This window comes from Engraulis encrasicolus, chromosome 14 (genome assembly GCF_034702125.1).
Source record: "Engraulis encrasicolus isolate BLACKSEA-1 chromosome 14, IST_EnEncr_1.0, whole genome shotgun sequence".
Classification (NCBI taxonomy): domain Eukaryota; kingdom Metazoa; phylum Chordata; class Actinopteri; order Clupeiformes; family Engraulidae; genus Engraulis; species Engraulis encrasicolus.
The window spans coordinates 27,357,751-27,378,664 of NC_085870.1; the positions used below are offsets into that span (position 1 = coordinate 27,357,751).

At 42.1% G+C, this 20,914-nt stretch overlaps 1 protein-coding gene across 5 annotated transcripts; it reads right to left on the bottom strand.

The window, feature by feature from the left end:
- Nucleotides 1–14: 14 nt before the first annotated feature.
- On the bottom strand, nt 15–20,838 carry pfkfb2b (6-phosphofructo-2-kinase/fructose-2,6-biphosphatase 2b). Of its 5 annotated transcripts, none has more exons than XM_063215319.1 (17): nt 20,187–20,838; nt 19,503–19,644; nt 18,799–18,924; nt 17,983–18,079; nt 15,432–15,498; nt 14,467–14,541; nt 13,885–13,941; nt 13,560–13,684; nt 13,063–13,270; nt 11,362–11,508; nt 10,598–10,702; nt 10,127–10,256; nt 7,535–7,597; nt 6,897–6,961; nt 4,775–4,975; nt 3,777–3,799; nt 15–2,855 (listed from the first exon to the last, which is right to left on the bottom strand). In XM_063215319.1, exons 2-17 carry the CDS (start codon nt 19,588–19,590, stop codon nt 2,786–2,788), a joined length of 1,647 nt encoding a protein of 548 aa, XP_063071389.1. In that variant the 5' UTR covers nt 19,591–19,644; nt 20,187–20,838; the 3' UTR covers nt 15–2,785. The 5 variants fall into 5 exon arrangements, with proteins under 5 accessions (XP_063071389.1, XP_063071388.1, XP_063071386.1 ...); XM_063215318.1 differs by having other exon boundaries at nt 20,159–20,838; XM_063215316.1 differs by having other exon boundaries at nt 19,503–19,670; nt 20,159–20,838.
- Between the last annotated feature and the right edge of the window lie 76 nt (nt 20,839–20,914).

Below are 20,914 nucleotides of genomic sequence, written 5' to 3' on the forward strand. Positions count from 1 at the left end.
ACAATGTGACGTAAATGACAGCGTCCCTCTGTCATGTTCCGTGTCCCCATGTCTTTGATTGTACTCTAGTGTTGGTTAATGTTTGCACTGTACTCCGCCTTTCCAACGTTTGTCTTTGATGTGTTGTTACAATAAAAAAGACCTACTCTAGTGTAGCCGTATAACTATAATATGACATTATGTAGTACAGAAATGATTATAAAGATAAGGAAAAAATACACAAATTTTCCATTTAACATTTTAATGTACAGATTGCATACTATTCTTACAGCCATACATGTGCTTGATGAACAATCTTGTGAGCTTATAACAGAAATACATGGAGACAAAACCTCTATAAATACAGCAGACAATGACCTTCTCCACTTCAAAACACAGGAACATTTGTCAACAAGCAGACAAGTCAGCAACTACAGCAGACCCTACCATTCCAATGCAGCAAAACGTGAATTCCACAATGCACTGAACAAGGCTGGCTTCATAAAACGTCCATGGCACAGTAGAATAGGATTCAGCTCTGCTGAAGGCTTGTTGAACTGCGTTCATTTCGACAACGCGAAACACCATCACATAACAGAGCATAGTAGGCTACTATACCTTCTCCGTCTATTTCAGAGGCACAGCTTCACAATTAAAAAACACATTTCATACAACATCCCCTGAATTTAAAGGCATGTTTGCATTAGCATTGTCTTGATACAGCTGCAGGTGTAAATGCCTATCCAAAGCAAGACAGTTTTGTAGTAGTACCAGTAGTTTGTTTTTCTGAGCAGACAAAAGCTGTGCATCACAAGTCTCACATTCACAGCAGCATCATACAGTGATAGCAATGGGCCAAACTGCTGTATCAAGATTGTAAATCCTTTCTTTGCCAGACTATTAGCAAAATTATACATTTCTGTGTATCATATGTGGAACCAATGTATGCAAAGATATTTACATCCTTCAGTATGCCTATGTTGCCCTCCTAGAAGGCAGGTCTCTATAAATATACATCTACAGTTCATATCTAATATAGCTTTTGCTTATGCACTCTAATATTAAAGGGCACATACCATTACAAAACAAAATCAAAATCTCATCTCATCAAAATCTCATGACAGCTGTGAAAACATTCTTTCCAGTGTGATTTTCAATTTGATGACCTACTCGCCTTTAAAAAAAAAAAAAATCCAGTTTCTTTGACATTCTGCAAAGTGTAATTCATGCTTTCTATGCCTTTTAGTTTTAGTCAAAAATCTTCTATAGTACCCTAAAAATGAGATCCTTTGTATAGGATATCTGGCTTTGAGCTGGACAAAACCTGTGAAAGGCACGACATACTTTGTGGCAAATGGTGTTTGAGAATGGTGTAGTGACACCAATAGCAACATAACTAAAAATAATTATAATAATATTGTACCAATCTGTATTTTGTTCTGTGTTTCACTAACCACAAGAGGGCTCCATTTTGGTATTTTGAAAAGAAAGGCTAGTGCCTGTGTGTATTTTTTCTTGTTTCTTTAGTAAGCATTAATAATTTTGATACATTACAGTAGTATGTAAAATGTGATTACAATAGCCTTCTTTCATATCAAATACATCTAACAAATATATATAGGCCTATATATTAAATTAGTGAATGAAGTCTCCTGGTATGCCCAGACAACGTTGACAGGGAAACCCACAAACTGGTATTTGGTCCCTTCAACAGTTACTAAAGCCTGACTTCACTGTCTGCCAGTAGGGTAATAGAATTTATACATTACATCTTTGCATGTTCTATGTCAGTATGGCTCTAACCTACCCTTGTTTTTTGAGGTATGAGTGTTTTTGGCCTAAGCAGCAACCCCTGCTGGACTTTGACCTGTAATACACTACCAAAGCTACACCTCATCAAAGTAGAAAGTGGTTACACAAAGCAAACTTTTAGTTTTAGTTGTTTCACAAATAATTATTCTAATATAGTTGGTTTATGCATTCATGCAGGAAATATTTGGTATCTTTGGGTTGAAAAGCGTGTCAGTTATGTTGTACCCTGCACCCTATATAACCATGACAAACCCATGCAATAATTTGACATGTTGCCCAATTGTCCTTACAATCACAGCAGAGCCGTTACTCTATGGGTTAAATTACATCCCAGGCTGCATCTCTGTCAGTCACTGACTTACATTCTTTGGTGGGCAGCCAATGCCATCACTACCTCTGCAGGGTCTGCCCTACACATCACCTGTACACAAACTGATGAGCAGTTACCTCACTGTAACAGTCTGAATCTATAATAAACAAACATGTTAAGACTGACAAAAATCTTAGCGACCTGGCAGAAATTCAGACAAAAATGATGTTGATTGATTAAATACATAAAATAAGATTACCCTTGGCTCTGTCCAACATTCAGTTCAGTTTCAGTTCAAACTGATTTTTTTTCTCAGTGTTGTGCGTAGTCACAGATAAGGCATCCATAGCTGAAGACACGGGACTAATTGAAAGCATTTGAATATTTCTAAAGGAGTATAGGGCCCATGCTGAGCGCTTTTTCACTTGACTTGCTTTTTGTTGATATTATTGGACATGCTGGTTGTTTCATATTGAGCTACTTTGTTTCTATGTGCATTTGTGTGTCTGATCTACGTGTTAAGGATTACACATAAGTGGAAGATGAGGAGGAGGAGGAAGAGGAAGAGGAGGAGGTGGTGTGATAGCGAGATCAAGATATCCATTGGATGAGGAGTTTTGGAGGTTCAGGGGTGAGGTTGGTGGATGGTGTGGTCGGTGTACAGTGGAGTTGTCTCTCCCGTCTCTACTCAGTAGCGGACACAGTCACCAGTGTGTTCTGGGATGTCAGTGTCACTTCCTTCACAGAGGGGTTCCTTAGGGAGAGAAATTCACAACAGTTTACCTCCTCATGTAGAGGTAAATATTATTTATCATATCTATATTCTATGCACAAACAAAACGTTAACTGTGTGTAATATATTGTGTTTCAATACATACTAGACTAACTGAATATACTGACATCCATCATTATGTAACAAAATCACAAACAAAAGTTTAACGTACAAGTACTAATCAAATACTTTCCATAATTCATATTTTACATTACTTTATACTGTACAGTACATGGGTTAGGATATATAATAATTATGGAAGACAACAATATTTTTGGTTCTGTCACAACATAAATCCTTACACAGCAGATGGCAAAATGCTGCAACATATTAGAAAGAATTCAATCAGAGATCCCCAGTTACCATGGTTGGTCAGCAACTGGAGAATTCAATTGAATCCAGTAATACAGATGATATACTGGTAAGCACATAGTAAAGCAAAACAAGCAATTAATATATATTAAACAACTCAGGCCACAGCTTTAAAAAGTCTGTCGATGCAATTAATGGAAACAACTGTGCAGTTAGTGCCAAAAAAAATCTTGATCTTATCATTTTGACCCATCAAAATAAAATTAGCTTTAGTGTTACTATGTATATTAAGCAATGCTGGGTATTAAACTGCCAATATATGACAACTTTAAATATATTTTGATTAAACAGTATCTTGATGGGTGAACCACCAATTATTAGGTGGCTGGATTTACAAGTTAACCATCAACAACTTGATCCAATCAGAATATGATGCAAGGTTAGGGAAATACATTTTAAAAAACGGCGCAAAGTCAGAATGCAATTGTAGTGACTTTGAAATAGCACAAGAGGTTCAAGAGAGAAGCGGAAAAAAAGGAGAAAGGAAAGTGAGCAAACAGAGTGAAGAAGGAGGTCTCCAGAAATACTCACAGACAGCTGCTTCCCACCCGGGGCTGTGGAGATGACGGGAGGGAGAGAGGAGGACAGGACCACAGAAGGAGAAAGAAGGGAAGAAAGGAGAGGTAGAAATGGAGACGGGCTGACGCACAGTACTACTGACCAGGCCAAGCAATACGAACAACACACCACACCACATAAGCCCACTTGAAGACTGATGTGTAAACTGAAGTAATCCACACAATGTCAGCTGTTGGTCTCAAATGATCATCATTTTAGTGAAAAAAATGTCTTGACATACATTGACTACTACAGCTGGGTTTTTTACACACAAAATCATTCAAACTGTATATTTGAATGCTGACCATGCACCTTTCAAATATTTCAAAATTGCCCTTAAAATACAAAGGGCTGCATGAAAGTGACCGTGTGGAGTACTTCACATCACTGTGTGATTGGTATTTTTGTGACTCACATCAACCCCTTATTGATTGAATGTCTAGTAGTCAGGCTTTGGTAGCAAAAAATGATAACGTAATCATAAAACTAAAAACAAAAACAAATAGCAACAAAGCACTCGCACACCAAGCGCATACCAAAGCTGAGGGAGAGTCCAAGGCAACAAACAGAAGACATGCACGCACGCAGTACTACCCAAACACCAAAGAACAGAAGGACAAAGGAATTAGGATGGCAGGAACTCTAGAAGGAGGGGTAGGTAGGTAGGATTCACATTGGGAGTTGTTGTTTTACAACAGGCCAATCATGGTCTGACTAAACTCCACTTGATGACTGACAGAAACACACAAACATACATACGTACACACAAAGGGAGGATGCTAAGTATATCCTGTGGGGGAAAGAATTGATTTTCTGTTTGCTTGCGAGGAGAAGTAGGCAAGTTAGGAGGCGAGGGGAGGGGTTTTTGTCACAACAGGTGAAGTTATTATAAGCACAGACGTTCCAAAGGAAGAGGAGGGGGAGGAGGAGAAGAAGAAGAAGTGTCACCCATAAGGATCTGGGACACTAACTTGGCTTTGCTGGTGCATCAGCTCCCCCTCTGGCGTCTCGGGGAACTGCAGGGCAGAGGGGGCGGCCGCGAAGGGCAGAAAGGGCCGGTTGGTTGACGGCACGCTGTAGAGCCGCGGCCGTTTGACCTGGTCGTGACTGGAAAGAGGGGTGAAACTATTCCGACGGAGCAGCACGGGCGCGGGCTCTCTTCGCACTTTGCCCTGGTTACAAGATGGGAGAGACCACCAGTCAGGAGGAACGTTACAGGCAAAACAGGACAGCCATCGTGACCCACAAAGCCTCCCACCCATCCCTTCACAAAAACAAAACAAAGCAAAACAAAATCAGAAGCATCTCACACAACAGATCCTTGAAACGCCCAGTAAGGTTACAAATGCAAATGCCAAATCCTCTTGCACGTCGCCAAACTCTCACAAGCCAACAGAAATAAATAAACAAAAAAACAATAATTTCTCTAAGTGAATGATTACCACCACTCACAAGATCCCAACTAACTGCAAACACAGTCTGAGCCAGAACAGGAGACACAATCTTAAGACCACGACCAGTCAAACACGTCTATTAACCCTGCTATTCCACTCCACTCGTGATGGAGATTACTCTACATAGCGCACAACCACAGTTTATAATCGCTCACATCCAAAGTTTACGCCTAGTGCAGGATCAAAAACAAGTTCAAGTCTAAAGACAAAGGCGATCCACATATCAAATTAGCTCCTCTGTGTGTAAATCACATTTGTCAATAATGGGAGCTCCTCTGTGTGTAAATCACATTTGTCATTATACAATATGTACTGGAGATGATTGAATGTTAAATAATCTCCATAGGAAATGATCTGCCATAATGGGGAACGGAGTGAGAGGGAGATTGTTATCTGGTATCAGGGACTTGCTTTATGAGGAGCAAAATGTCTGAGCCTCAACAGAAGTTGAAAATAATAATAATAACAAAAACACCAAAAGAAAAGGGTCTGAAAGGATGGGAAAATACCAGTAGCATTGCATGTATCCAACGCCCACTACTAGTGGCGCACCCATACATATGGCACAGCGGGAACTGAAGATACATACACCTTTCAGGCTACTGAAGTGCAGGTAAAGCTAGTTGACATGCAAAACAAGTCACTTCTAACCGCACCTCAGTGGTGCTGCATGCTGTGGATAGATAATGCGTTGGGTAAGTGTGTGTCCATGTGCCCCCTTTACTTGGCAGACATGCAGTGCTTTGATGCTCTGGGCAGTGTGGTGTTGTCTAACAGGCTTAGGGCACCAAGACAGAGGTGTTGTAGCCTAGAGGAATTTATTTTGTGCAAATCATTTCCCTAAGCTCATGTCCTATCCTCCATCCTCCAACACCTCACACCTCAATGTCAACTTGGGCAAAGTCAGGTTTATGTCAGACATCAATTTAACATTCTAAATAAAATGACATCTTCAAAAGACAAAAATGGCATGTGCCACAAGTGTAACTTGACTCTCAGCAGATAAAGGGATTCCGCCTGGCTCCTCAAACATTCATATGGAGCTACGCCATTTGCGTAGGTCTGCGAAGGCATGGTTTTATTTTTTTTTAATCCTTGCACATAATTGGGGAAACACTTCTCTGCCATTTTTAACGAGGTGCTACTTTAACAAATCTGCTGGATTAATGTCAATGACTGAGTCCATCTGAGCGGCCATTGTCGTCTGAAACAACCGTCACTCACGTGTCACTTATTTTTCTCCACTACGTTTAAACTTTGACTATGTCACATCTCTGAAAGTCCCAGCATCCTGTTTGGTTTGGCTGCATGGCGAATCTGAAAGCCCTTCAGACACTTATGTGAGCTCACCAAGCTGAGCGGAAACAAGGGTCTAGCGAGAGTCAGGCTAGCACAAGAGGACATTTGTCTCTTTCTAAGTTGGTTTGAAAACAAACAGTGGTTCTTTTTTAGATACATTGTAGACATTGTATTTTGACTGTCAAATTGATGTCCTATATACAGTAAAACAGACTTTTCCCAAGTCGACAAAGCGGACACAAGGTCTGAGGCCAAATCAAAAGTTTGTGGAAATGATTTGCACTCTTTGTGATGAGTGGTGCTGGATAGATGGAGGGGCTAGGTGTTGTGGGTGACTTACAAGAGGTCGGTCGCGATGGGTGCTCACGGCCTCCACGTTCAGGAAAAACGTCTCCACGTTGCATCCTGGATGACAGGAGTCAGTAGAATATTACTTCAACCACAAAGTTCATTATTACATTGGGGTTACATTTCGTTCATGACATCTGTATCACTGCAGTATAGACAATAAATGGTATTTAAAAGGTGGAGTATGTCATTTTCTTTAGTAGTTTACTTCCAGAAATGATGCTGCCGATTCACCAATGTTATCTTTTTCATGAGTATGTGCCACCACCATCAATATCTAAGTATTCATTATGACTGGGAAATTTTCATTTTTCATACATAAAAGGCGGATCTTCTCTGTGTCTAACATTTTTCCAGTAATTAACCTCTTTAGCTGCAAAACTCAGACCAGTAAATATTTCTGTACTTCTTCATGAAAAGATCTGAGGTTTGAGCATGGGCAGCATAGTCGCAATGGGTAGCATACTGTAGTTGCATTGCCGACTGTGTCCTACCTACTTTTAAGGTTCATCAACCTCCATTTACTAAGATAGGATTAAGTGTTCATGACATTTGATGATTTACATGGTGCTGTGTGTGCTTTTGAAGGCCTTGATCTAGAAAACAAAACTATATGTCAAAACTCCTTACCATAAGCCACTGGTGTCAGCTTCAAAACTGTATGTAGTGGACATTTCAAGTAGGGAAGATCATCTACACACAAAACCAGAGCGAACAATGTAATGAGTACTTTTGATTCATCTTCACCATGGAAAAAAACAACATCATCTCAGACTGGACACAACATGTACAGTGCCCTCCATAATTATTGGCACCCCTGGTTGAGATGTGTTAAAAGCCTTAAAATAAATTCAGTGTTTATTGCAGAAGAATACTGGTCACACTGAAAATTTTAGGAAAATGTAGCCTTCAACTCAAATGAATTGTAGGAAAATAAAAAAATCCCTGACTAAAAAATAATTATTTTTCATTAAATCACCTGTTCCACAATTATTGGCACCCTTAAGAATTCCCAGGAAATAAATATAATTGAAGCATTTCTGTCATTTCTACAGTAGCTTACAAAGTTTACCAGAGTATGTAGGAACATTTAATTAGTAATTCATCACTTCCTGTTTCCCTGGGGTATAAATATGACGTGACACCGAGGCCATTTCTCTTATCCACTCTTAAACATGGGAAAGACAAAGGAACACAGCATACAAGTGAGGCAGATGTGCGTCGACCTTCACAGGTCAAGCAGAGGCTACAAGAAGATTGCCACTCAACTGCAGCTGCCCATATCTACTGTGAGAGGAATAATTAAGAAGTTCAAAACAACTGGAACAGTGGTAAACAAGCCTGGACGAGGACCCAAGTTTATTTTGCCACCACGCACAGTGAGGAGGATGGTAAGAGAAATCAAAATATCTCCAAAGCTCACTGTTACAGAATTACAACTAATGGTAGCATCCTGGGGTCACAAAGTCTCCAAATCAACCATCAGGCGCTGTCTACACGCCAACAAGCTGTTTGGGAGGCATGCACGGAGAAAACCTTTCCTCACCCACAATCAGAAACGCAAACGTCTGGAGTTCGCCAAGCGGTATTGGGGCTTCAACTGGGACCGTGTGCTTTGGTCAGATGAGACCAAGATTGAGCTTTTTGGCAACAAACACTCTAAGTGGGTCTGGCGTGCCACGAAAGATGCGCATGCTGAAAAGCACCTCATACCCACTGTGAAGTATGGGGGTGGGTCAGTGATGCTGTGGGGCTGTTTCGCTTCCAAAGGCCCTGGGAAGCTTGTTAGGGTGCATGGCATCATGAATGCTTTGAAATACCAGGACATTTTAAATCAAAATCTGTTGCCCTCTGCCCGAAAGCTGAAGATGGGTTGTCACTGGGTCTTTCAGCAAGACAATGACCCTAAACATATGGCCAAATCTACACAGAAATGGTTAACCAGACACAAAATCAAGCTCCTCCCATGGCCATCTCAGTCCCCAGACCTCAACCCCATTGAGAACCTGTGGGGTGAGCTGAAGAGGAGAGTACAGAGGAGAGGACCCAGGTCTCTGGATGATTTAGAGAGATTCTGCAAAGAGGAATGGCTGAAGATCCCTCTTTCTGTCTTTTCCCATCTTGTGAAACATTATAGGAGAAGATTAGGTGCTGTTTTGTTGGCAAAAGGGGGTTGTACAAAATATTAACAACAGGGGTGCTAATAATTGTGACACACATTATTTGATGTCAAATAATTATTTCTTTATGTGGGATTTTTTCCCCACTGAATAAATGCACTTGTATTGAAGGTTGGATTTTTCTCTTTTTTTCCATTAAGGTCCCATATTATTTAGAGAAAAATAATAATAATTGGAAGCTAAAAAACACATCTCAACCAGGGGTGCCAATAATAATGGAGGGCACTGTATGTAACCCACTGGCTGGTCAGGGGTGTATTTCTGGAAAGCGTAGTTGCTGACTATGTTAGCTACTTTGTTGGTAGTAATGCAATTTCCCATTGGCAACTACCGAAGATGCTAACTGCTAACAACTACGCTTTCCAGAAATGCACCCCTAATTTGTTGAAACTCCAGTACAGTAAACACTTCGGTAAAGTGACAGGCGGCCATTGACTCTGCCTCTGCAAACTTCATGTCTATAGGATGTTTGTCAGTCAGACCAAGATCCATTTGCAAAGAAAGCCACAAAATATCTGCAGATCAGCGTAATTCATCTTGCCCTTTCCTCTAGCGTAGTGATGTGAAGCTCATCATCACTGATCAAACTCTATGTCTTGCAAAAACCATAATTCAGAGGTTATTCTGTCATTCAAGATCGGGATGCTGACTGGGACGGAAAAAGGCATTTTACGCTGCTTGACTGCTGCAGGGAAACCTTTCTGCTTTTGCCATGGAAGAGGGGAGTCACCGGTAAAAGGCTGGAGGAAAGAGATAAGAGCAGGAGAAAAACACTGATTTGAAGCCAGCCTGTGACAGATAGACAGACAGCCAGCCACGAAGGCTGCTTGACTCCAGTGTTGCCAGATTGGGCCGTTTCCCGCCCAATTGGGCTGCTTAGGATGGCAGTGTGCGGGTAAAAATGGCATTTAGCAGAAAAACCCGCCCAATTTTTGCCATAGACATCAATAGAATTGGGAGGGTTTTTGTGCTTATAGGCAGGTTTTGAGCATTTTTGGGGCTGGAAATCATCAGCCTCATCTGGCAACCCTGCTTGGCTCACCTGCGCTCTTGTCCAGGAAGTAAGCCAGTAGGCAGCGCATGACGGCCTGGTGACAGATGACCAGCACGTTGCCCTGGCGCTCCAGCTCCATGATCACCGGCTCTAGGCGCTGCACCAGGTCCTGGTAGGACTACAGCAAGCCAGAAGGGACATGCAGAGTTTACACCGCTTGCATTTACAATCGTTACAGTAGAGTATGTGTACATGTACCCATTTCCACTTGATGTTGTGTATTTGACTGCCCTTTTTGTATAGCTTTAATCAGTCTTAATGAGTGTAGTAGTAGAGCAATTTGTCCACATTTAATGAGCATAAGGAAGTTGACATCTACAGGCATCAACATCCTTGTGTATACACATTTGGCAGAGTGTATTACAGTACAGACTGATTTCTGATTCTGTTATGAGATATTTAAGCTTGTGACTGGTCAGGGGCCTGAGGCTGCTTCCAGCTTCCTGTACAGTACTGTACCTCTCCTCCAGGGTAGCGGTAGTGGTACTTGTCCTGGTCTCGCAAGGCAAACTCCTCTGGGAAAGTGCTCTCTATCATCTCATAAGTCATCTCCTCACACACACCCTGCAGTTAAAAACACACACTCACACACACGCGCACGCACACACACGCAAGCACACAAACGTGCACACACACACACACAAACGTGCACACACACACACACACACACACACACACACACACACACACACACACACACACACACACACACACACACACACACACACACACACACACACACACACACACACACACACACACACACACACACACACACACACACACACACACACACACACACACACACACACACACACAAAATATGTAATGAGCAATGATGCGGTTCGGCAGCAACCAATAGAATGTCTACATTTTTCTAGACACTAGCTTCAGTTGGTCACTCTCCTTGATCAAGGCTTAAAGATCAAATCTTTTCACCATGTTCCTCATCCCTGATCTGTGCAATCCAGATGGGATTCTGTAGCTTTTTTGTTCTTTCAACGTCTGCTGTCTGTTCCTATCGTTAGTGTGTGTGTGTGTGTGTGCTTGCGTGTGTGTGTGCTTGCGCTTGCGTGAGTGTGTGTTTGTGTGTGTGTGTGTGTTTTTAACAGTTAGTGTATGTGTGTGTGTGTGTGTGTGTGTTCCTAGAGTTAGTGCGTGCGTGTGCATGTGTGTGTGGTGTATGGTGTGTGTGTGTGTGTGTGTGTGTAAGGGCTACTGACGGCGTCTATTTCGTTGAGGATCTTCCACTGCTCGTAGGGCACGCCCAGCTCCTCGGCCGTCTGGATGGTCCTGCGCAGCTGACTCGTCCACACCTTCAGGTCCGACAGCTTGTGCTCCTCGATGAAGTCGCGCAACGCATGAGAGAACTGCACCAGAGAGACAAAAGCACAGGAGAGAACCGCATGAGACGTCGGACACACAAAACGCTTAAAAGGGCTGGCATGACAGACATAATTAAAAACACAACCAAATAGCAGAACTGCATGAGACAGACACACAAAACTCGTGAGCGAATGCCATGACAAACAGAAAATGCATGACTACATGAGACACACACAAAGTACATGAGAACTGCATGAGAACTGCAGACACACAAATCAGAGAACCGCCTGGCAGGAGCATAAAAAGCAGTACCATAGTGAATGCTTCAACTTAAAACAAATTGTAACATCAACAGAAATGGATTGTAGACATTAGGGCTGCACGACTATGGAAAAAATCATAATCAAGATTATTTGGGTAAAAATCATAATCACAATTATTAATCACGATCATTGATTTTTGCTGTTCTAATATATATATATATATATATATATATATATATATATATATATATATATATATATATATATATATATATATATATATATATAACAAAATGAAATATAACCAAGAATTAATTCTATACAGGATTAGCAAAATGAAATTAATTGCAACAATCATGTAAAAGGCAATAGCATGAAACTTATTTGAACATATTTCTGGCCAGAAACACCAGCCTATCAGTATGTTTTGGCTTCAAGGACACTCTTGAAGGTAGGTCACTATTGCCAAGATTAAATCCAGATTGAAATCACGATTTTGATTTCACGATTATGTCACGATTTTCGATTATTTTCGATTAATTGTGCAGCCCTAGTAGACATGAAATGCTTTCTTTTTTCCATGACAACACTCTCTACATACCGAGCCAACAGGCCAGCTGCCGTTGCTGCTTAGCAACATCATTTGTTGAGTCAAGGGGAATACTTTTACGGACAGATATGCAAGACGTAAACAGACTGAACTTCGGAGACTGAACATTTTTCTTGACAACAGCCTGTTTATAAGATGTAACAGTTAGCTATTCAGAACCATCAACTCTCTGCAAGTTCGGAAAGCTCATTCAGTTCAGTGGAACTCTCTGCAGTGTGTTGACGAACCATGACATAAACAAGATCAACACAACAAGGCTATGTTAGGTTTAGAGCAGGGGTGGGGAACCTTTTTCATTCCAAGGGCCACTTCAAATTCATCCGAGGGCCGTAAAAGTCCTCCGAGGGAAGTGTATGAACACAAACCAGGATTCTCCCCTTCACTTAAAATGCCTATATTGAAGACAGCCACCTTTTAAACAAACAGCACCTTCTCTAGGTTCCCTGAATATAACTTAATTGCATTGCACATGCATTTTCTAAGATTCCTTTACAAAATATGTCATATTTCATGTGAAGCTGAATAACATTAAAATTATATCGAGGGCCTATTTGAGGAACTGTCAAGACCAGGTGTATTTACATAAAGACTCATTAAGGACAGTAAAATCACTTTGGGAAAAGGAACACGCATGCCCCTCTCTCTCTAGCACACGCACACGCACACGCACACGCACACGCACACGCACACGCACACGCACACGCACACGCACACACACACGCTACCTGCTTGCCACGCGGTGAGAGCTCAGAGTCTCCGCCGATGCGGCCCTGCACGTTGTGGTCGCTCTCTCCGTGCCGGCACAGGTAGATGGAGTGGGAGTGTACATGGATGTTCATGAGGTAGTAGACGATCTTGCTCTGGATGTAGTCCTGCACGCGGTTCACCAGGAACTGACGGCCCACGTTCATCACCTTGATGAAGGATAGGTCTCTACAGAGAAGTGCAGGTTACACAGCAGAGACAGGGCCAATTATGTGTGATGTTTGGAGAAGAGCTTTAAATATATTTTGCCATATGTAAGTTCGCACACTTAAAATCCTTTTTGTTATCAACAAAAACCCGGCGACCCGGGTTCGATTCCGGCCCGGGTCATTTGCCGATCCTTACTCATCTCTCTCCCCACACTTACTTCCTGTCATTATCTCCACTTTCCTATCAATAAACACAATAGGCACAAAAAAACCCTAAACAATATCTGTGGTATGCAAAAAATCCTCACTTGTCATATTCATCAGGGTCCAGTGGCTGATAGGTGACTTTGTAGCACTCGATACGCTTCAGGAAGTCATCCATCACCCTCTCCCTGTTGCTCTCTGGGTAATCTGGACTCGACACCTTCACTTCCTGCAAAGGAAAACAGCAATATGGGTCATGCTCATCAAATGTCAAAGGTTTAAAATATGCAAAACACACCACACCTACACACACCCACCCACACCCACACCCACACCCACACACACACACACACACACACACACACACACACACACACACACACACACACACACACACACACAATTCAATCAGAAACTCAAATGACTGACCATAATGTTAGCAGCAATCACTTCGGGGTCATCACACACTGACTCCACAAAGAACACCTGGACATATAAAGAATAAATAAATAAAAACAAAGACATAATCAATAATAATACATTCTTATTCTTATTGCATAAAACAGTGTTTCCCAACCAGGGGTACGTGTACCACTAGGGGTACGCGAGCACACTGCAGGGGGTACTTGGGAAAATGTAGTATTATCAAATGTATGGAGTATAGACACATTGGGATAGAGGAGAAGATATAGAGCATAAGTGAGGGGGTACTCATGGCGCAATAAAAAGGCTTAAGGGGTGCATGAGGCCAAAAAGGTTGGGAAACACTGGCATAAAACACTTCATGAAATTTGGATGCATTGTTAGTGCACAGTTGCAACAACATTCAAAAGCTGGGCCTGGAAGTGTAACATGATCCCAGAACATCACCAGGAACAACAGTGGCATTAGCCATAAATACAACACGTTGTAGTTAAGTACACTTCAAAATATGACCAAATTCCAGTACCATTATAGGAAATCTAACTCATTCCAACAGAAAGAAAAAAAAAAGGTCAGGCGAATCTGTACCTTGTAGGCATTCTCCTCTGCGAAGCTCAGAATGAGATCTCGTCTCTCCCTCGTGGTGTTGGTGGCATCAAACACCTGCACCAAAGACAGCCCATGCCGAAACAGAAATGATTCCAATGAATTTTGGCAAATGTGATAGCACAGCTTTGGCGAATTTTCCACCTAGCCACTCCTTATTAGTCTTAAAGTGATACTGTCTAATTTTTGGAAATAAGCTTATTTTACACCTCCCCTGGAGTTAAATAATTGGGTTTTACCTTTCTTCTGTACTTTCAACCATTCTCTGAGTACCGCAGTGCACATTTTACCTCTAAGCTAGCAGTTAACATGGAGTCCTATGAGACCAGTTAGCCGCCAGCTGGTCTCATAGGACTCCATGTTAACTGCTAGCATGGAGGGAAAATTTGCACTGCCATACTTGGAGAATGGTTGAAAGTACAGGAGAAAGGTGAAACCCAATTATTTCACTTAAGGGGAGATGTAGAATAAGCTTATTTCCAAAAATGGGACATTATCACTTTAATGAGAATAGAAATCTGACAAGAAAAGACCAAGGTGGGGATTTCACTACTTTTCACCAACAGGCGTACACTTGTCTTGCTTCCTGAGCAGCCAGGGAGATAATGTAAACATACACTTCTCACTAAGGTGACATTAATGTGCAATAGTCCTGTAATGTTTACATGTATGCCTGTCCTCCCTTAAACGAGTCTTGTTCAGGGATGTTAAATTAATATCAATGAAATTGACGATAAAGTGTTATCATATTGTCGTGATGGGATACTTGACGAATGATAATTAAAAAGTACGCCCAATGTAACACCCAAACATATCAGAGTCATCGGGGGGGACACTGATCTCACAAATCCCTGATTGAAGACAGTGCTTAAAAATGGAGTGATGAGAAACTGGAAGATGACTAAAAGGATATGTAAAGGATTAAACCAAAATCTTGGGGATCTTACGGCAATCTGGCCTCCCTCCTCGTTCAAGTAGGCCTTGACGTCTTGCAGTGCCACCAACGCACACTGTCTATGGAAGAGAGACAACAAGCCATTTCACAAAACTTTCACAGCATGCCTTTGGAAGGGCACTTGAAGGTCACACGCTGCATAAACAACTGTTAATTGTGGCTTTGTTTAAAACGTTAAGAAACTGACACTGTTAAAAGTTGGTTGTTACCATAATGACAATAACACATTACCATAACAAGTCATAACATTGCCAAAGACTCTTAAGACTATGTGTGCCAAATGCATTACCTCAGACTATAAGTAATGTCATGGAAGTGTTATGGTAGTTTTTTCAACAAATAACAAGAGCAATCAGAGATGGCAACATAGCCCCCTGCCCAATGCTAAACCCACTGAACTAAAATAATTCTTTTCAATTCAGTCAGTGGTTAGATCCGTGTGACGTTGTGTTACTTTGGTGCCACCCGCAGGTGACTGAAAAACATGGCTGGTGGACACACAGGCAGACAGACAAAAAAGGGACAGGGTCATTGCAATACCTGGCCCAAACCCCTGCAGTTGTTTCACTAATGGAACGGCGCACCTGAGGCTATGGTGCTCGAATTGCGAATCAGAAAGAGCTTCAATGTGGCAGGGATAAAAATATGACTGTGGAGTTAGCCCTCTTTACCAGCAGGTGCATGTGCGTGGAGCGTGACAGCTTTTGTGTCGAGCATGTGGGACACTACATGGAAATATTTCCTGGCTTTCTTTCAAGTAGCAGCAGCAGCCCTTTAACTTTCAAACGGCCGTGTCACGCCAGCTGTAAGTTTGGCTGGGACCTGCAGCAGTCAATCAAAAGGGTTACTACAGGGCATTGCCCGCCCACATTATCAAATCAGCCAACCCCTCTGGGCCTTAAGTAATGCTGCTGAATGAAATGCGAGCCAGGCTACAATTACTGATTTAATGTAATCAGTGTTGTGCAGGCATATGACTGTAATTGTGGATTAGAAGGATTTTTTGAAGCTGCGTCAAGCACAAGAAAGACAATCAAAAACAAGACCACTTTCCGGCACTGAGGAGGAAAACCATTTCCCTAGATGACCACTTTTGTGGAAACTCATTACAAAGCGCAGGAAAAGAGTGTGGGCATGAACTGATACACGAGATTAGCCAAGGCCCTTGATATCCTAACACATGCATGCCATGTACTCACATGCGCGCACTACAGACACGCCACCACCACTGACCAACCCCCAGTGCCGGGAGAGGAAGGGAGGAGACGCATCTAGTATGTCTGATACATCCGTCCCCATTGGCCACCCAGATGGTGTGTGAAGTTCATAATGATGTTAGCTGAGTGTCACATTATAGCGGGACACCTGCAGAACATTAGACATGAGCACCGGCACTAGGGTTGCCAACTGTCCCTTAAAATACGGAATTTTATTTAGAAATAAAAGTGAGGGTTCCGCATTGAGTTGAAACGGGACACAGGACATTAAAATGCAGGAAATGGCATCGAAGAAATACATTTTCCCGTGTCCCGTGTTTTTTTCATTCATAGTTGGCAACCCTAACCAGCACAGCAGACCAGGGCAAACAGGAGCAGCCAAGCAGAAGCCGACAATCTGAAACACGACACCTCAAACACACGGTGCGAGTCGCCCCACACACCGCTGCTGCCTCCTGCCATTTCAGATGCACACTTTACGTACAGCACACATGGAGTAGCACAAATGTTTGAAAATCCGCACACTGTGACTGGTCACCAATTTATTCAACACAAAGTTTCGACCTCACACGGTTTTCAATAAATCAGTAAGCAGCCACAGTGTGGGGATATTCCGTCTTCTACAAGTCTCTGTTTGATCCAGCACCTGTTTTACTGGATGTGCGCTCATCCCCTACACTACTTTTACATATCACCAAGCTTTGACTCCCACACACCTCAAGGGAATAAATATTGAAGAATCAGAGTATTATGTTAAGATCAATACTCCAGAGATTCTTTTTTGTCTAAGCAATATCAGTAGGGATCAGTTGTGTGAATGATAACAGTAAGGAGAAACTAGGGCTGACCATGATGTTGTACTGTATACAGGTAATAACAGCAACAACCGCTGAATTTTTTTCAAGGTATGAATGGAAACATGGTGTGTCCTTACGACTCTCCTTACTCCGTTTGCATAAACATGAATTAATCACTACTCACTATTATCAATCATTCATCCCACACAGCTGCACTCACATGTCCTTTACACAGCTGGTTTGCTTGTTAACCTGCCCGCTTTGGCATGTTGGTGAAAGACAAGTTAAACTCTAGCCCACCTTACGTGTGTGCAATGGACCAATCAGGACCAAGTGCCCACGTGTTTATCCTCACACCAAAAAAAAAAGAAAAAGAAAAGAAAGAAAAACAGAAAAGACAGAAAAATGGCTGACTTGCTAAACCGGTTTTCTGGAATGTTCAGGAGAGAGCAGAGAGACTGAGAGAGAGAGAGAGAGATTTTCCATACAATGGAATGGTACACAGGCAGGCAGCAGAACTCAAACTTACTTCCTTATTTTCATGGCCTCCGCGTTGTCATGCCTGAAGAAGTCATAGGACTTGTACGCTTTCACGGCCTCTCGGCGATACACGCCCAGGTTAAACACTGCAAGGTGATCAAACACACACACACACACACACACACACACACACACACACACACACACACACACACACACACACACACACACACACACACACACACACACACACACACACACACGCACACACACGATGTCAATGAAACCACTACGCAGATATGCCCCAAATTTGCAAGATAAGGTCCAGCGTCATAGATACACAGCAAGTCCACGCTACTGCAGAACTGCTTGTGTTGATTTTTCTCTGATTAAGCTGTGACAACAGGTGCCATGGAGTCTGTGAGGGACATTTGAGCGCTCTATTCCAAAACACTATATAAATGCATTTAAATGCAATTTTCACAAGGTAGCGTGGAGGCAATTTTAACTGGGTGATCAGATTTTTCCTTACCAAATTAAAACAACAAAACTGATACTGATATTCACTAAGAACTACAATACAAACACATCATAGCTTAATATTTTTGAAAATGGATACATAGTACCTATACAGTAGCGTTTTGGAAAAGAGCAGTTCATTTCAATGTCCTAAGCCACATAGCTGCTGATGGTTACATGCAGTCATTCATGTCATTATAAGGTCACACATGGCATTTGTCAGATATGCGTGCTCAATGATCTATTCATAGTAGTATGCTAATAATACATTATTATACAACAATAGTAATACAATATTATTATTAGACACAGTGGCTACCCACAGTGGTGTTGCCCTCTCCCTCACCTTTGGTTGGCACTCCAATCCAGTTGAGGTATCGGGTCAGCTTCTTTGACATGTAGGTCTTGCCCCTGGCGGGTAGGCCAATCATGACTATGACAGTGGGGGAGTTGGTCATGTACGAGGCCCATGCTAGAGACAGAAACAGAGACAGAGAGAAAAAGGGAAACCGATTCAAGCAAAACGACTTCAGGCAAAAGGCTTAAAATAGATCATTTCCTTTACCAGGGGGATCTAATTTGGCTGACACATGAAACAGAATTCTAAAGAGGTAGACGTGGTGCATTGAGCAGTCAGTTGAAGCTGTTAATTTCTCATGAGGGATCCTTGAGCATGTGTGTGTCTGATCTCATCTGATGGTGATATCACTCATATAAGGATATAATTGTGAATGTATTTAGGCCATTAACTTGCTTAAGAAAAACAATTGCATCTTGGTGGATGACAAAGCCGAAACCTGATGCTATGATACTAGATCAATAATAAAGTGTGTGTGTGTGTGTGAGAGAGAGAGAGAGAGAGAGAGAGAGAGAGAGAGAGAGAGAGAGAGAGAGAGAGAGAGAGAGAGAGAGAGAGAGAGAGAGAGAGAGAGAGAGAGAGAGAGAGAGAGAGATATGCAGGTGTTTGGAAAAGACTGGTGTGTGATGATTCTGCCTATTTCTGCCCATTGTCTGACGAAGCAGCACAGACAAACGAGAAATTGCACTCACAGCATTTCTTCTCATTGCCTCGGGGCTCGGTCCTCTTGGGTTCAGCGCCACTGGCTAACCCTTTATCCCGCTGTAGGCACGCAGACATGGTGACCTTTCCGGTGCGCTGGGCTGAGTTGAAGGCAATGTTGACGTCTTTGCTCTATGAAAACATGACTTCAGGCTGAACTGGAGGGGTGACAGGGAAAATACAATAATACAGAAGATGGTATTTTGCGGGTTGATTGAACACCGGCCGGCTTTTGGAGAGTTTCATCCATTATCTGCACGACACACGTACAGACACCAGCCTCAAAAGATGCTGACTTGTCTGGTAAACTGTAACAACAAGCCGCTATTTCCTGTGCCTGAACATCGGTCAAATTAACTTATTACTGAGACAAGTGTTATGATTAAAAAGATGCATCCTATCGGCAATCACATACAATTAGCACTGGCTTGTTGTTACACAGAAAGCGCATCGCATCAGTTTCCTCACTATGCTACGTCATTAGCGGAACAAATACACTGCAAAATGCTAAATACAAAACAAATCCTATTTCTAGACAATAAGCCTAGTTTCCTGAGTCTAAGAATAACACTATAGCAAATTAACCAAAGCGGGGAGGTGAATTAGACTGGCCAGTGCAAAGGCGTATACAGCAAGGTAAGGTTACCGCAAAGAAGGAAATGCAGCCTCCCTACCGCCCGAGATTTTTTTTATCCAGTTCCAGCCGCTGCAGCCGATTGTCGTCCGCCCGCCTGGTGCAGCGGTCGGGTAACTGCTGTGCTGGTGCTCGAACACCCTGGTGCCAACATGCACCAAAGACGCACTTGGTGACCTTCCAAGTCAATAAACGCGATGCCTGGAGCCAAACGTTTTGGAAAAGGTGTGCCCTGACGTCATAATTTCCTTACCGTATGTCCGTTAGTAAAAGGGCAACGACATTGGGCTTACAACGATTCATAAGCACCGAATTACAAGAATAACCTTATGGGCCAATGTTCCTAACAGCCTAAACTGTTCTGTTTTTTTGTTGTTGTTGTTTTTCTAATAAGGAAGGCAAAAAATAAGTGCAGGTGCGTCATTTAGGTGCTGTGGTTGGTTTGCATCAAGGCAAGGCAAGGCCATTTTATTTGTAGGCTATAGCGCATACATAAATGCAATTCAATGTGCTGTACAGTAAAGTAAGATTAAAAAAAATGATGCAAGATAAAATAATATGGAATAAAATAAAAAATAAGAGCATAAGGCATGGCAGGTAAATAGAATAAAAAAGTAAAGATAAAAGCAAGAAATACAGAAAAAAGACAGATAAAAATATCAAAAACATTTTGATCTCTAAGAGAAGGCATCGGAGAAAAGCTTTGCCTTGAAACTATCAACAGTAGCATCAAATCAAGGATTGAAAAATATCTCTCTCACACACACA